Genomic DNA, 18,815 nt, shown 5'->3' with positions numbered 1-18,815 from the left:
ATACCAGGGACTTGGGATGTAGTTAGGTTTGTATGTAGTCTGGTGATATACCAGGGACTGGGGATGCAGTTAGGTTTGTACAGTCTGATGATATACCAGGTACTGGGGATGTAGTTAGGTTTGTATGCAGTCTGGTGATATACCAGGGACTGGGGATGCAGTTAGGTTTGTACAGTCTGGTGATATACCAGGGACTGGGGATGCAGTTAGGTTTGTATACAGTCTGGTGATATACCAGGGCTTGGGGATGCAGTTAGGTTTATACAGTCTGGTGATATACCAGGGACTGGGGATGTAGTTAGGTTTGTACAGTCTGGTGATATACCAGGGACTGTGGATGCAGTTAGGTTTGTACAGTCTGGTGATATACCAGGGCCTGGGGATGCAGTTAGGTTTGTATGCAGTCTGGTGATATACCAGGGCTTGGGGATGCAGTTAGGTTTGTACAGTCTGGTGATATACCAGGGCCTGGGGATGCAGTTAGGTTTGTATGCATTCTGATGATATACCAGGGCCTGGGGATGCAGTTAGGTGTGTATACAGTCTGGTGATATACCAGGGACTGGGGATACAGTTAGGTTTGTACAGTCTGATGATATACCAGGGACTGGGGATGCAGTTAGGTTTGTACAGTCTGATGATATACCAGGGACTGGGGATGCAGTTAGGTTTGTACAGTCTGATGATATACCAGGTACTGGGAATGTAGTTAGGTTTGTATGCAGTCTGGTGATATACCAGGGCCTGGGGATGCAGTTAGGTTTGTACAGTCTGGTGATATACAAGGGACTTTGGATGCAGTTAGGTTTGTACAGTCTGGTGATATACCAGGGACTGGGGATGTAGTTAGGTTTGTATACAGTCTGGTGATATACCAGGGACTGGGGATGCAGTTAGGTTTGTATGCAGTCTGGTGATATACCAGGGCCTGGGGATGCAGTTAGGTTTGTACAGTCTGGTGATATACCAGGGACTGGGGATGCAGTTAGGTTTGTATGCAGTCTGGTGATATACAAGGGACTGGGGATGCAGTTAGGTTTGTATGTAGTATGGTGATATACCAGGGACTGGGGATGCAGTTAGGTTTGTACAGTCTGGTGATATACCAGGGACTGGGGATGTAGTTAGGTTTGTATGCAGTCTCGTGATATACCAGGGACTGGGGATGCAGTTAGGTTTGTATGTAGTATGGTGATATACCAGGGACTGGGGATGTAGTTAGGTTTGTACAGTCTGGTGATATACCAGGGCCTGGGGATGCAGTTAGGTTTGTACAGTCTGGTGATATACCAGGGACTGGGGATGCAGTTAGGTTTGTACAGTCTGGTGATATACCAGGGACTGGGGATGCAGTTAGGTTTGTACAGTCTGATGATATACCAGGGACTGGGGATGTAGTTAGGTTTGTACAGTCTGGTGATATACCAGGGACTGGGGATGCAGTTAGGTTTGTACAGTCTGGTGATATACCAGGGACTGGGGATGCAGTTAGGTTTGAACAGTCTGATGATATACCAGGGACTGGGGATGTAGTTAGGTTTGTACAGTCTGGTGATATACCAGGGACTGGGGATGCAGTTAGGTTTATATGCAGTCTGGTGATATACCAGGGCCTGGGGATGTAGTTAGGTTTGTACAGTCTGGTGATATACCAGGGACTGGGGATGTAGTTAGGTTTGTATGTAGTCTGGTGATATACCAGGGCCTGGGGATGTAGTTAGGTTTGTACAGTCTGGTAATATACCAGGGACTGGGGATGTAGTTAGGTTTGTACAGTCTGGTGATATACCAGGGCCTGGGGATGTAGTTAGGTTTGTACAGTCTGCTGATATACCAGGGACTGGGGATGCAGTTAGGTTTGTACAGTCTGGTGATATACCAGGGACTGTACAGTCTGGTTATATACCAGGGACTGGGGATGTAGTTAGGTTTGTACAGTCTGGTGATATACCAGGGACTGGGGATGCAGTTAGGTTTGTATACAGTCTGGTGATATACCAGGGACTGTACAGTCTGGTTATATACCAGGGACTGGGGATGTAGTTAGGTTTGTACAGTCTGGTGATATACCAGGGACTGGGGATGCAGTTAGGTTTGTACAGTCTGGTGATATACCAGGGACTGGGGATGCAGTTAGGTTTGTATACAGTCTGGTGATATACCAGGGCTTGGGGATGCAGTTAGGTTTATACAGTCTGGTGATATACCAGGGACTGGGGATGTAGTTAGGTTTGTACAGTCTGGTGATATACCAGGGACTGGGGATGTAGTTAGGTTTGTACAGTCTGGTGATATACCAGGGACTGTGGATGCAGTTAGGTTTGTACAGTCTGGTGATATACCAGGGCCTGGGGATGCAGTTAGGTTTGTATGCAGTCTGGTGATATACCAGGGCTTGGGGATGCAGTTAGGTTTGTACAGTCTGGTGATATACCAGGGCCTGGGGATGCAGTTAGGTTTGTATGCATTCTGATGATATACCAGGGCCTGGGGATGCAGTTAGGTGTGTATACAGTCTGGTGATATACCAGGGACTGGGGATGCAGTTAGGTTTGTACAGTCTGATGATATACCAGGGACTGTGGATGCAGTTAGGTTTGTACAGTCTGGTGATATACCAGGGACTGGGGATGCAGTTAGGTTTATATGCAGTCTGGTGATAGACCAGGGACTGGGATGCAGTTAGGTTTGTATGCAGTCGGGTGATATACCAGGGACTGGGGATGCAGTTAGGTTTGTATACAGTATGGTGATATACCAGGGACTGGGGATGCAGTTAGGTTTGTATACAGTCTTGTGATATACCAGGGACTGGGGATGCAGTTAGGTTTGTATACAGTCTGGTGATATACCAGGGACTGGGGATGCAGTTAGGTTTGTATACAGTCTGGTGATATACCAGGGACTGGGGATGCAGTTAGGTTTGTATACAGTCTGGTGATATACCAGGGACTGGGGATGCAGTTAGGTTTGTATACAGTCTGGTGATATACCAGGGACTGGGGATGCAGTTAGGTTTTTATACAGTCTGATGATATACCAGGGACTGGGGATGCAGTTAGGTTTGTATACAGTCTGGTGATATACCAGGGACTGTGGATGTAGTTAGGTTTGTATGCAGTCTGATGATATACCAGGGACTGTGGATACAGTTAGGTTTGTATGCAGTATGGTGATATACCAGGGACTGTGGATACACAGTTAGCTTTGTTTTCCTCCAGCTATTCTCCAGTTTGCTCCCAGCCGCTTTCATAGAACGTAGATCACTGTTAAACCATGGTGCAGATTGTTTGGTTGACAGAATTAATATGACATTTCCTTAAATGTAGTCAGATATGTAGCAGATGGAAAGTGTGTTTTAAATGAAATAAAATACACTTTTCTCTCAACTGCGTTACCAACTCCAGTCAGCAGATGGCGATGAGCGTCTTTCAGGCGATGCTGCCATTGTGACGTGTAATCTAGTGGACGGGACGTTTCTTCAACAACAACAGCAGCTAGTCAGACACCTCGGTAGCTTTCTAGCAAACATTGCCGAAACATTGAAGCTCTTTAGACTTTGTATATGTGCCTCTGTGTTTTAAACACATTTCTGTTGTTTAGCTATTTACCATATTTAATATTATATTTACATTGTTACTCAGCTAGCTGGCTTGATAAGTTAGCCTAGCACTAGGTTAGTGGCTAATGCTTCCTAGCTAACATCCCCGATTAAGCTAATCCCCTCCTGCTAAAGAAGAGGAGATCTGCTGGACGGAGAAAGAGGGTCTGGGGCTGAACATTGTTGTGAAGAAGAGAATGAAGAGGAGGATGTCACAGTAACAAAATAAGTACAGGGTGAGGCTGTTACCGTGAAAGAAGAGGAAGGAGAGTTCAAAGAGGAGTAGGAAGAGAAGGTAGTGGTAATCACTTACTGGTGGTAATCAGATCTATCTGAATAACAGGAAGCTCTGTTAGTCCAATAATGGATGAAACGGCCCTTTGACCTTTCTGGCGTAGGCGTTCCGCTAGCGACCCACCTCGACAACATCCGGTGAAATTGCAGAGCGCCAAATTCAAAATACAGAAATAGTCATAATAAACATTCATAAAAAATACAAGTGTTATACATCGGCTTAAAGATGAACTTCTTGTTAATCCAGCCGCTTTGTCAGATTTTAAAAAGGCTTTACGGCGAAAACATACCATGTGATTATCTCAGGACAGCACCCTGCAGACAAAAGCATGAAAAACATTTTCCAACCAAACAGATGCATCACGAAAGTCAGAAATAGCGATAAAATAAATCGCTTACCTTTGAAGATCTTCATATTTTTGCAATCCCAAAGGTCTCAGTTACACAATGAATGGTCATTTTGTTTGATAAAGTCCTTCTTTATATCCCAAAAATGTCAGTTTATTTGGCACGTTTGATTCAGAAATACACCAGTTCCAACTCACCCAACATGCCTACAAAGGATCTAATAAGTTACCTGTAAACTTGGTCCAAACATTTCAAACAACATTTCTAATCCAACCTCAGAAACGCTAAAATGTAAATAATCGATCAAATTTAAGATGGAATAAACTGTTTCCAATACCGGAGAAAAACAACACGGAGCGTGCTCTCATTCACGCGCACCAAAAGACTAGAGTCCACCTGAGTGACACTTAGAAAGAAGACGACTACTTCTTCATTTTTCAAAAAGACAACATCGAACAATTGCTAAAGACATCGAACAATTGCTAAAGCCAGTTTTATCATGTAGAAATTTTATTCAGGTCTCTATTAAGTATTTAACTAAATAATCTGTTTGTCTTTGGCAGGAGAGGGACCAGACTCTCACTCTGACAGCGGAAAGAGTCCTTCAGGGGGACCAGACCCAGTGACACCCAAACCAGTGAGACAACACCACTGCTCCCAATGTGAAAAGAGATTTTCCCAATCATGGGCCCTAAAACGGCATGAGAGGACACACACAGGTGAAAGGCCTTTCCAATGTTCCCAGTGTGGAAATGGTTTTACTTTGTTAGGAAACCTGAGGGAGCACAAGAGAATACACTCTGGAGAGAAACCGTACCACTGTTCCCAGTGTGGAAAGCGTTTCGCCTGGTTAGGGAGCCTAAAGCAGCATGAGAGGATACACACAGGGGAAAAGCCTTTCCAATGTTCCCAGTGTGGAAAGCGGTTTACCCGCTTAAGGAGCCTGAAGGAGCATGAGAGGATACACACAGGGGAAAAGCCTTTCCAATGTTCCCAGTGTGGAAAGCGTTTTACCCAGTTAGGGACCCTAAAAGAGCATGAGACAACACACGCACAAGAAAAGCTCTACCAATGCTCCCTGTGTGGAAAGAGTTTTATCAATTTAAAACATCTGAATAAGCATGCAAGAATTCATACAAAGGAGGAGAAGACTTACCACTGCTCTCAGTGTGGAAAGACATTTTCCCAGTCAGAGGACCTGAAATCACATGAGAGAATAGAGGCGCTGTGTTCTGACTTATGTTTTTGACTTGAGAATTTAGGTTTTTGTTTATACCACATGAAATCATTAACAAAATATACATAATTTTGTTTAAGTTTTCATCTGGAGATGATAAATACTATACAATGTGTTTTGATTATGAACTTTAATCCATTGCATACAAGTATAAACCCTCTAATATTGTTCATTATGTTTTTGGGATATTGCTAAATGTTAATGATTATATAGATGAATGGAGTTTTGCATTTCTTGATTCTAACCTTAAACCTCTTGGATTTGGCTTTCGCTAAATGAATTTGATTGAATACATGATTTAGATATTGCACCATGTATATTATTGAATAGATTAATAGAAAATGCATTTCTTGATTTTAGTTGTTTTGTTTCATTGAGTTAGTTTGTTTACTAGTCGTCAAGCTAAAGGACTATGAAAATGTGATGGTGTTTTTATAATAAAGTTATTGACATGAAAAACACGAGTGTTCCCATCAATGTTATACCACTATGTAGAAGCAGTATAGAGCTAGTTGTTTATTTTGATATTGTCTGTTGACTGAATGAATCAGAATTTGCATTGAATACAGATGTGTAGTAGATTAAGTTAATTTTAAATTCTCACTAATCGATCAGCAAAAACGTGTCTGTCAGTCTCAATATAATATTAATTATTATATAATATTAAACTTTCGAAAGAAATGAAAAATAAAAAGTAGAATAATGCACCATGGTAGCTAATACATTAGAATATAATAAGGCTCCATGGTAGCTAATACATTAGAATATAATAAGGCTCCATGGTAGCTAATACATTAGAATATAATAAGGCACCATGGTAGCTAATACATTAGAATATAATAAGGCACCATGGTAGCTAATACATTAGAATATAATAAGGCTCCATGGTAGCTAATACATTAGAATATAATAAGGCTCCATGGTAGCTAATACATTAGAATATAATAAGGCTCCATGGTAGCTAATACATTAGAATATAATAAGGCACCATGGTAGCTAATACATTAGAATATAATAAGGCTCCATGGTAGCTAATACATTAGAATATAATAAGGCTCCATGGTAGCTAATACATTAGAATATAATAAGGCTCCATGGTAGCTAATACATTAGAATATAATAAGGCTCCATGGTAGCTAATACAATAGAATATAATAAGGCTCCATGGTAGCTAATACATTAGAATATAATAAGGCTCCATGGTAGCTAATACATTAGAATATAATAAGGCTCCATGGTAGCTAATACAGTAGAATATAATAAGGCTCCATGGTAGCTAATACAGTAGAATAGAATAAGGCTCCATGGTAGCTAATACATTAGAATAGAATAAGGCACCATGGTAGCTAATACATTAGAATATAATAAGGCTCCATGGTAGCTAATGCATTAGAATAGAATAAGGCTCCATGGTAGCTAATACATTAGAATATAATAAGGCTCTATGGTAGCTAATACATTAGCATATAATAAGGCTCCATGGTAGCTAATACATTAGAATATAATAAGGCTCCATGGTAGCTAATACAATAGAATATAATAAGGCACCATGGTATCTAATACAATAGAATAGAATATGGCACCATGGTAGCTAATACATTAGAATATAATAAGGCTCCATGGTAGCTAATACAATAGAATATAATAAGGCACCATGGTAGCTAATACATTAGAATATAATAAGGCTCCATGGTAGCTAATACATTAGAATATAATAAGGCTCCATGGTAGCTAATACAATAGAATATAATAAGGCACCATGGTAGCTAATACATTAGAATAGAATAAGGCTCCATGGTAGCTAATACATTAGAATATAATAAGGCTCCATGGTAGCTAATACATTAAAATATAATAAGTCACCATGGTAGCTAATACATTAGAATAGAATAAGGCTCCATGGTAGCTAATACATTAGAATATAATAAGGCACCATGGTAGCTAATACATTAGAATATAATAAGGCTCCATGGTAGCTAATACATTAGAATATAATAAGGCTCCATGGTAGCTAATACAATAGAATATAATAAGGCTCCATGGTAGCTAATACATTAGAATATAATAAGGCTCCATGGTAGCTAATACATTAGAATATAATAAGGCTCCATGGTAGCTAATACATTAAAATATAATAAGTCACCATGGTAGCTAATACATTAGAATAGAATAAGGCTCCATGGTAGCTAATACAATAGAATATAATAAGGCTCCATGGTAGCTAATACATTAGAATATAATAAGGCTCCATGGAAGCTAATACGTTATAATAGAATAATGCAGCATGGCAGCTAATATATTATAGTAGAATAAGGCTCCATGGTAGCTAATACTGTTGAATAAGGCTCCATGGTAGCTAATACAGTAGAATATAATAAGGCTCCATGGTAGCTAATACATTAGAATATAATAAGGCTCCATGGTAGCTAATACATTAGAATAGAATAAGGCTCCATGGTAGCTAATACATTAGAATAGAATATGGCTCCATGGTAGCTAATACATTAGAATATAATAAGGCTCCATGGTAGCTAATACATTAGAATAGAATAAGGCTCCATGGTAGCTAATACATTAGAATATAATAAGGCTCCATGGTAGCTAATACATTGGAATAGAATAAGGCTCCATGGTAGCTATACATTAGAATAGAATAAGGTCAATGGTAGCTAATACATTAGAATAGAATAAGGCTCCATGGTAGCTAATACATTATAATATAATAAGGCTCCAAGGCAGCTAATACATTAGAATAGAATAAGGCTCCATGGTAGCTAATACATTAGAATAGAATAAGGCTCCATGGTAGCTAATACATTAGAATATAATAAGGCTCCATGGCAGCTAATACATTAGAATAGAATAAGGCTCCATGGTACCTAATACATTAGAATATAATAAGTTACCATAAACGTATCCTATGCTGACTAGTCTATTTATCCATTAGGTCTAATACATGTATCCTATACTGACTAGTCTATTTATCCATTAGGTCTAATACATGTATCCTATACTGACTAGTCTATTATCCATTAGGTCTAATAAATGTACCTGCGCATATTGATTTTGTCCATCCATACCAGACGCGATCAGGACACGCAGGTTGAAATATCAAAATGAACTCTGAACCAAGTACATGAATTTGGGGACAGGTCGAAAAGCATTCATGGCAATTTAGCTTGTTAGCTTGCTGTTGCTGGCTAATTTGTCCTGTGATATAGACATTGGGTTGTTATGTTATCTGAAGTGCAGAAGGTCCTCTTGTCTTACAATGAATCCATTATTGCATGGCCACGCCTCCAACTCAATCATCAAGTTTGTAGACGACACAACAGTGAATGGCCTGATTACCAACAATGACGAAACAGCCTACAGGGAGGAGGTGAGGGCCCTGGCGGAGTGGTGCCAAGAAAATAACCTCTCCCTCAAAATCAACAAAAACAAAGGAGCTGATCGTGGACTTCAGGAGACCAGCCGCAGTGGAGAAGGTGAAAAGCTTCAAGTTTCTCGGCGTACACATCCCTGACAATCTGAACATGGTCCATACAGACAGTGTGGTGAAGAAGGAGCAACAGTTCCTCTTCAACCTCAGGAGGCTTGGCCCCTAAGACCCTCACAAACTTATACAGATATGCAATTGAGAGCATCCTGTCAGTCTGTATCACCACCTGGTACAGCAACTGCACCAAACAGCTTCTATCTCAAGGCCATCAGACTTTTAAATAGTCATCACTGGCCGGCCTCCACCCAGTACACTACACTGAACTTAGTCACTGTCACTAGCTGGCTGCCGCCCGGTGTGCTGCTGCCATATTTACATAGACATGGAATCACTGGTCAATTTAATAATGCTTACATACTGTTGTACACACTTCATATGTATATACAGTTCGCTTTGTTTTCCTCCAGCTATTCTCCAGTTTGCTCCCAGCCGCTTTCATAGAACGTAGATCACTGTTAAACCATGGTGCAGATTGTTTGACAGAATTAAAATGACATTTCCTTAATTAAATGCAGTCAGATACGTGTTTGAAATGAAATAAAATGCACTTTTCTCTCAACTGCGTTACCAACTCCAGTCAGCAGATGGAGATGAGCGTCTTTCAGGCGATGCTGCAATTGTGACGTATAATCTAGTGGACGGGACGTGTCTTCAACAACAACAACAACAGCTAGTCAGACACCTCGGTAGCTTGCTCGCCAACATAACCGAAACATTGAAGCTCTTTAGACTGTCTCAGTGTTTTAAACACAGTTGTGTCGTTTAGCTAGTTACCTTATTTAATGTTATATGTATATTGTTAGTCAGTTACCTGGCTTGATAAGTTAGCCTAGCACTAGGCTAGTCGCTAATGCTAGCTAGCTAACATCCCCGACCATGAGCTCACTAAGCTACTCTCCTCCTGCTGAAGAAGAAGCGGTCTGCTGGACGGAGAATAAGGCTCCAGAGGGTATATGGCTGAACATTGTCGTGAAAGAGGAGAAAGAAGAGGAGGATGTCACAGTTAAAAAACAAGTAGAGGTTGAGGCTGTTCCCGTGAAAGAAGAAGAGGAAGACGTTACTGTGAAAGAAGAGGAAGACGCGTTCAGAGTGAAAGAGGAGGAGGAAGAGCAAGAGGAGGATGCAGGGGAGGAGGGGGAGATGACTGTCACATTGAAAGAAGAAGACGAGGAGGAGACAGAAGATCTGATTGAGACCAGTAAGTACTATCTTAATAACAGGATCACAACCTCTTTTAGACCAATAATGGACGGAAGAAGCCTGACGTTACTCAATATAGTCCAAGGACCAGACATGTTCTGCTGTGAGGCGAACTGGCTCCAAAACAGACAAATACTACATCTAAATGTGAATCGATTCTCAATTGTGGTACGGTTCCAGAAACCTAAATCTCTCTACTTTCATATCACATCAAAAATAATTTCACAAATATACTCTTACTGCACACTGTTCTAACTGGTTTTAACACAGTTGCAGCCGACAGTGTTTTTCAGCGACAACACCTTTGTGGCGTCCGTATTCCGTTAACACACAGGTGTTAGGAGTCGCTGATAGCTAATTAGCCCAGGTATGCCTCTGTCTATCATCTGTCTTCCATCTGTTTTCCTCAAACATGCTGTAACATGGAAATATGGCCATGTGGGAAAAGTAACCCTATAAAGTTAGCAATTAAAACTTTTGGGCTTTACAATTATGGTGAAATTTACAGCATTTTGGGGGGGGATTAAGTGGGTTAATATGATCCTGGAAGTGATACATGTTGGACGGAGGGACATGTCAAAATGCTGACTTTGGTCATTCTAGCAAGCTTTTATTCATATAAAAAATGTCACGCTGCATGAGGAAAATGGTGGTCACACCAGATACTGACTGGTTTTCTGATCCTTTCCCCTCATGTTCAATCCATTTCTATTGGTGGAGGGCCTTTCCCCCCATGTTCAATCCATTTTTATTGGTGGAGGGCCTCCCCCCCATGTTCAATCCATTTTTATTGGTGGAGGGCCTTTCCCCCCCCCCCCCCCCCCATGTTCAATCCATTTTTATTGGTGGAGGGCCTTTCCCCCATGTTCAATCCATTTTTATTGGTGGAGGGCCTCCCCCCCCCCCCATGTTCAATCCATTTTTATTGGTGGAGGGTCTCCCCAGCCCATGTTCAATCCATTTCTATTGGTGGAGGGCCTCCCCCCCCCCCCCATGTTCAATCCATTTCTATTGGTGGAGGGCCTTTCCCCCCATGTTCAATCTATTTCTATTGGTGGAGGGCCTCCCCCCCCCCATGTTCAATCCATTTCTATTGGTGGAGGGCCTCCCCCCCATGTTCAACCCATTTTTATTGGTGGAGGGCCCCCCCCCCCCCATGTTCAATCCATTTCTATTGGTGGAGGGCCTCCCCCCCCCCATGTTCAATCCATTTTTATTGGAGGAGGGCCTCCCCCCCCCCCCCCCCCCATGTTCAATCCATTTTTATTGGTGGAGGGCCTTTCCCCCCCAAGTTCAATCCATTCTTATTGGTGGAGGGCCTCACCCCCCCCCATGTTCAATCCATTTCTATTGGTGGAGGGCCTTTCCCCCCCATGTTCAATCCATTTTTATTGGTGGAGGGCCTCCCCCCCCCCCCCATGTTCAATCCATTTCTATTGGTGGAGGGCCTCCCCAAGAATAATCATCAGAGATGTCTTGATTCATTTCTTCCCCGCCATCCGAGTAGTTTTCGTTCAGATTTGGTAAGTTAGACACACTCTCACTCTGGACTCCAAGTAGACCAGAGTAGACTGATAGGACTGCTGTTCTTCATTCACAATTGGTGATTAAATAATTATCTTCCCCTCACTCAGCAACTCACCCGTTCTCCCCCTTTCTCCCCCACCATACTTTACCTCAGTCATTTAATCCGTTGTTCTACGTCTGAATAGAGGTTAGGTTCAGTTTGGAAGAAATGATTGGGGATGATTATCAACTAGTCACGTCCCTTTAACCTGTCAGGAGGAGGGGAGGAGCTATTGATTACCACCAGTAAGTACTACCTGAATAACAGGAACCTCTGTTAGCCCAATAATGGACTTTAACCTGTCAGGAGAAGGAGAGGAGCTATTGATTACCACCAGTAAGTACTACCTGAATAACAGGAACCTCTGTTAGCCCAATAATGGACTTTAACCTGTCAGGAGGAGGAGAGGAGCTATTGATTACCACCAGTAAGTACTACCTGAATAACAGGAACCTCTGTTAGCCCAATAATGGACTTTAACCTGTCAGGAGAAGGAGAGGAGCTATTGATTACCACCAGTAAGTACTACCTGAATAACAGGAACCTCTGTTAGCCCAATAATGGACTTTAACCTGTCAGGAGAAGGAGAGGAGCAGGCGCTATTGTCTGGAGACGGACAGGCAGGGGGGGAACTATTCAATAAAATGACATGCCCTCCAAAAAGTGGGTAACGCCAGTTCTGTTAGTGAAATTAAGATTGTAACAATGACAGTGCATCATATAGATTTATTGAGGGAAAATCAAGGACTGAAGAGGGGCATGAATACAAAAAATGGCAGAGTAGTACTTTATTTAAATTCATGATGTGATTGGGGGACTAAACCTGATAGTATAACAATAGTAGTAATAATAACAATAATGTATTTTATACAACACTTTTCATTACAAAGACAATCTCAGACTGTAAAAACTGTCAAAACTAACAAAACACATGTAGAGATCTGGCAGGTCTTGAGGATGGTCTACCACAGCTTCAGATGATAAGGTGTTGTTCAGCCAGGCAGTTCAGAAAGGCTGGGCAGTAGTTTAAAAGGAGGGAGCAGCGATGTCACAGAAGGAGCAGCGACGTCACGGAGGGAGCAGCGACGTCACGGAGGGAGCAGCGACGTCACGGAGGGAGCAGCGACGTCACGGAGGGAGCAGCGACGTCACGGAGGGAGCAGCGACGTCACGGAGGGAGCAGCGTCAGTCAGTTAGTTACTCAGACCGGAGCTCTTCACCAGGCTCCTCCTTTAACCGGAGCCAGTTTTATCATGTAGAAGTTTTATTCAGGTCTCTATTAAGTATTTAACTAAATAATCTGTTTTTCTTTGGCAGGAGAAAGACCAGACTCTCACTCTGACAGCGGAAAGAGTCCTTCAGGAGGACCAGACCCAGTGACACACAAACCAGCGAGACAACACCACTCCCTATCATGGGCCCTAAAACAGCATGAGAGGACACACACAGGGGAAAAGCCTTTCCAATGTTCTCACTGTGGAAAGCATTTTGCCCGCTTAAGGAGCCTGAAGGAGCATGAGAGGACACATACAGGGGAAAATCTTTTCCAATGTTCCCACTGTGGAAAGCGTTTTACCCGCTTAATGAGCCTGACGGAGCATGAGAGGCTACACACAGGGGAAAAGCCTTTCCAATGTTCCAAGTGTGAACAGCGTTTTATCCGCTTAAGGAACCTGAAGAGTCATGAGAGGGTACACACAAGGGAAAATCCTTTCCAATGTTCCCAGTGTGAAAAGCATTTTACCCGTTTAAGGAGCCTGCAGAAGCATGAGAAGATACACACAGGGGAAAATCCTTTCCAATGTTCCCAGTGTGGAAAGATTTTTACCCGCTTAAGGAGCCTGCAGAAGCATGAGAGGATGCACACAGGGGAAATCATTTCCAATGTTCCCAGTGTGGAAATAGTTTTAGCAATTTAAGACATCTGAATAAGCATGCACTTACCAGTGCTCTCATTGTGGAAAGACATTTTCCCAGTCAGAGGACCTGAAATCACATCATAGAATAGAGAGGCTGTGTTCTGACTTATGTTTTTGACCTGAGAATTTAGGTTTTTGTTTATACAACATGAAATCATTAACCAAATAGACCTACTTTTGTTTAAGTTTTCATCTGGAGATGATAAAAACTATACAATGTGTTTTGATTATGAACTTTAATCCATTGCATACCCTCTAATATTTAATCCATTGCAAACCCTCTAATATTGTTCATTTTGTTTTTGGGATATTGCTAAATGTTGATGAATGGAGTTTGCATTTCTTGATTCTAACCTTAAACCTCCTGAATTTGATGTGATCTGGTTTTTCACTAAATGAATTGTATTACATGATTTAGATATTGCACCATGTAAATTATTGAATAGATTAATAGAATGTGCATTTCTTTATTTTGAACATTGAAACCTCTTGAATTTAGTCGTTTTTGTTGCATTTAGTTAATTTGTTTACTAGTCATCAAGCTAAAGTACAATGAAAATGTGATGCCGTTTTTATAACAACATTGATAAGTTGTTTACATGAAAAACATGAGTGTTCCCATCAATGTTATACCACTATATAGAAGCAGTATAGAGCTAGTTTAGATTGAATACAGATGTGTAGTAGATGTGAAGTTTATTTTAAATTCTTACTAATTGATTAGCAAAAACGTATCTTTGTTAGTCTCAATATAATAAACTTTTGAAAGAAATGAAAAATAAAAAGTAGAATAATGCACCATGGTAGCTAATACATTAGAATATAATAAGGCACCATGGTAGCTAATACATTATAATATAATAAGGCTCCATGGTAGCTAATACATTAGAATATAATAAGGCACCATGGTAGCTAATACATTAGAATATAATAAGGCTCCATGGTAGCTAATACATTATAATATAATAAGGCTCCATGGTAGCTAATACATTAGAATATAATAAGGCACCATGGTAGCTAATACATTAGAATATAATAAGGCTCCATGGTAGCTAATACATTAGAATAGAATAAGGCTCCATGGTAGCTAATACATTAGAATATAATAAGGCACCATGGTAGCTAATACATTAGAATATAATAAGGCTCCATGGTAGCTAATACATTAGAATAGAATAAGGCTCCATGGTAGCTAATACATTAGAATATAATAAGGCTCCATGGTAGCTAATACATTAGAATAGAATAAGGCTCCATGGTAGCTAATACATTAGAATATAATAAGGCTCCATGGTAGCTAATACATTAGAATATAATAAGGCTCCATGGTAGCTAATACATTAGAATATAATAAGGCACCATGGTAGCTAATACATTAGAATATAATAAGGCTCCATGGTAGCTAATACATTAGAATATAATAAGGCTCCATGGTAGCTAATACATTAGAATATAATAAGGCTCCATGGTAGCTAATACATTAGAATATAATAAGGCACCATGGTAGCTAATACATTAGAATATAATAAGGCTCCATGGTAACTAATACATTAGAATATAATAAGGCTCCATGGTAGCTAATACATTAGAATATAATAAGGCTCCATGGTAGCTAATACATTAGAATATAATAAGGCTCCATGGTAGCTAATACATTAGAATATAATAAGGCTCCATGGTAGCTAATACATTAGAATATAATAAGGCACCATGGTAGCTAATACAGTAGAATATAATAAGGCTCCATGGTAGCTAATACATTATAATAGAATAATGCACCATGGTAGCTAATACATTAGAATATAATAAGGCTCCATGGTAGCTAATACATTAGAATATAATAAGGCTCCATGGTAGCTAATACATTAGAATATAATAAGGCTCCATGGTAGCTAATACATTAGAATATAATAAGGCTCCATGGTAGCTAATACAATAGAATATAATAAGGCACCATGGTAGCTAATACATTAGAATATAATAAGGCACCATGGTAGCTAATACATTAGAATATAATAAGGCTCCATGGTAGCTATACATTAGAATATAATAAGGCTCCATGGTAGCTAATACAATATAATATAATAAGGCTCCATGGTAGCTAATACAATAGAATATAATAAGGCTCCATGGTAGCTAATACAATAGAATATAATAAGGCACCATGGTAGCTATACATTAGAATATAATAAGGCTCCATGGTAGCTAATACATTAGAATAGAATAAGGCTCCATGGTAGCTAATACATTAGAATATAATAAGGCTCCATGGTAGCTATACATTAGAATATAATAAGGCTCCATGGTAGCTAATACAATAGAATATAATAAGGCTCCATGGTAGCTAATACAATAGAATATAATAAGGCTCCATGGTAGCTAATACAATAGAATAGAATAAGGCTCCATGGTAGCTAATACATTAGAATATAATAAGGCTCCATGGTAGCTAATACATTAGAATATAATAAGGCTCCATGGTAGCTAATAAATTAGAATAGAATAAGGCTCCATGGTAGCTAATACATTAGAATATAATAAGGCTCCATGGTAGCTAATACATTAGAATAGAATAAGGCACCATGGTAGCTAATACATTAGAATATAATAAGGCACCATGGTAGCTAATACATTAGAATAGAATAAGGCACCATGGTAGCTAATACATTAGCATATAATAAGGCTCCATGGTAGCTAATACATTAGAATATAATAAGGCTCCATGGTAGCTATACATTAGAATAAGGCTCCGTGGTAGCTAATACAATAGAATATAATAAGGCTCCATGGTAGCTAATACATTAGAATAGAATAAGGCACCATGGTAGCTAATACATTAGAATATAATAAGGCTCCATGGTAGCTATACATTAGAATATAATAAGGCACCATGGTAGCTAATACAATAGAATATAATAAGGCTCCATGGTAGCTAATACATTATAATATAATAAGGCTCCATGGTAGCTAATACATTAGAATATAATAAGGCTCCATGGTAGCTAATACAGTAGAATATAATCAGGCTCCATGGTAGCGAATACATTAGAATAAGGCTCCATGGTAGCTAATACAGTAGAATATAATAAGGCTCCATGGTAGCTAATACATTATAATATAATAAGGCTCCATGGTAGCTAATACAGTAGAATATAATAAGGCTCCATGGTAGCTAATACATTAGAATAAGGCACCATGGTAGCTAATACATTAGCATATAATAAGGCTCCATGGTAGCTAATACATTAGAATAAAGCTCCATGGTAGCTATTACATTAGAATAAGGCACCATGGCAGCTAATACATTAGAATAGAATTAGGCTCTATGGTCGCTAATACATTAGAATATAATAAGGCTCCATGGTACCTAATACATTAGAATATAATAAGGCTCCATGGTAGCTAATACATTAGAATATAATAAGGCTCCATGGTAGCTAATACATTAGAATATAATAAGGCTCCATGGTAGCTAATACATTAGAATAGAATAAGGCTCCATGGTAGCTAATACATTAGAATATAATAAGGCTCCATGGTAGCTAATACATTAGAATATAATAAGGCTCCATGGTAGCTAATACATTAGAATAGAATAAGGCTCCATGGTAGCTAATACATTAGAATATAATAAGGCTCCATGGTAGCTAATACATTAGAATATAATAAGGCTCCATGGTAGCTAATACATTAGAATATAATAAGGCTCCATGGTAGCTAATACATTAGAATATAATAAGGCTCCATGGTAGCTAATACATTAGAATAGAATAAGGCTCCATGGTAGCTAATACATTAGAATATAATAAGGCTCCGTGGTAGCTAATACATTAGAATAGAATAAGGCTCCATGGTAGCTAATACATTAGAATATAATAAGGCTCCATGGTAGCTAATACATTAAAATAGCATAAGGCTCCATGGTAGCTAATACATTAGAATAAAGCTCCATGGTAGCTATTACATTAGAATAAGGCACCATGGCAGCTAATACAATAGAATAGAATTAGGCTCTATGGTCGCTAATACATTATAATAGAATAAGGCTCCATTTAAGCTTATACATTAAAATAGAATAAGGCTCCATGGCAGCTAATACATTAAAATAGAATAAGGCTCCATTGTAGCTAATTCATTAGAATAAGGCACCATGGTAGCTAATTCATTATATTAGAATAAGGATCCACGGTAGCTAATACAGTAGAATTAGGCTCCATGGATCTAATACATTTCATTAGAATATGGCTCCATGGTAGCTAATATATTAGGCTATAATAAGTTACCATAATTGTATCCTATACTGACTAGTCTTTTATCCATTAGGTCTAATACATGTATCCTATACTGACTAGTCTATTATCCATTAGGTCTAATACATGTATCCTATACTGACTAGACTATTTATCCATTAGGTCTAATACATGTATCCTATACTGACTAGTCTATTATCCATTAGGTCTAATACATGTATCCTATACTGACTAGTCTATTATCCATTAGGTCTAATACATGTATCCTATACTGACTAGTCTATTTATCCATTAGGTCTAATAAATGTACCTGCGCATATTGATTTTGTCCATCCATACCAGACGCGATCAGGACACGCAGGTTGAAATATCAAAATGAACTCTGAACCAAGTACATTTATTTGGGGACAGGTCGAAAAGCATTCATGGCAATTTAGCTAGTTAGCTTGCTGTTGCTGGCTGATTTGTCCTGGGATATAAACATTGGGTTGTTATGTTATCTGAAATGCACAAGGTCCTCTTGTCTTACAATGAATCCATGATTGCATGGCCACACCTCCAACTCAATCATCAAGTTTGTAGACGACACAACAGTGAATGGCCTGATTACCAACAATGACGAAACAGCCTACAGGGAGGAGGTGAGGGCCCTGGCGGAGTGGTGCCAAGAAAATAACCTCTCCCTCAAAATCAACAAAAACAAAGGAGCTGATCGTGGACTTCAGGAGACCAGCCGCAGTGGAGAAGGTGAAAAGCTTCAAGTTCCTCGGCGTACACATCCCTGACAATCTGAACATGGTCCATCCACACAGTGTGGTGAAGAAGGAGCAACAGTTCCTCTTCAACCTCAGGAGGCTTGGCCCCTAAGACCCTCACAAACTTATACAGATATGCAAT

At 39.7% G+C, this 18,815-nt stretch overlaps 2 protein-coding genes and 1 long non-coding RNA gene across 3 annotated transcripts in view; all 3 read left to right on the top strand.

Moving 5' to 3' along the window:
* The window catches only part of LOC115181924 (gastrula zinc finger protein XlCGF7.1-like), a 30,993-nt gene extending 25,054 nt beyond the window's left edge, over positions 1-5,939 (top strand). The window contains exon 2 of the mRNA XM_029743616.1: positions 4,807-5,939. Within this exon, the coding sequence (XP_029599476.1) occupies positions 4,807-5,492 (686 nt within the window). The 3' untranslated portion in view covers positions 5,493-5,939. The remainder of the gene's footprint in view (positions 1-4,806) is intronic.
* Positions 5,940-8,409: 2,470 nt separating this feature from the next.
* On the top strand, positions 8,410-18,237 carry LOC115181909 (uncharacterized). Its single transcript, XR_003873555.1, has 2 exons — positions 8,410-8,516; positions 17,992-18,237. It is a non-coding gene; the product is annotated as an uncharacterized LOC115181909 (long non-coding RNA).
* Positions 9,638-14,246, top strand: LOC115181907 (zinc finger protein 135-like). The gene is made up of 2 exons (XM_029743597.1): positions 9,638-10,180; positions 13,067-14,246. Exons 1-2 carry the CDS (start codon positions 9,859-9,861, stop codon positions 13,666-13,668), a joined length of 924 nt encoding a protein of 307 aa, XP_029599457.1. The 5' UTR covers positions 9,638-9,858; the 3' UTR covers positions 13,669-14,246.
* Positions 18,238-18,815: the final 578 nt, after the last annotated feature.

The sequence above is a fragment of the Salmo trutta genome, unplaced genomic scaffold (genome assembly GCF_901001165.1).
Source record: "Salmo trutta unplaced genomic scaffold, fSalTru1.1, whole genome shotgun sequence".
Lineage (NCBI taxonomy): Eukaryota > Metazoa > Chordata > Actinopteri > Salmoniformes > Salmonidae > Salmo > Salmo trutta.
Note: the sequence above shows the minus strand (reverse complement) of the source record. Positions and strands in the feature narration are given on the sequence as shown.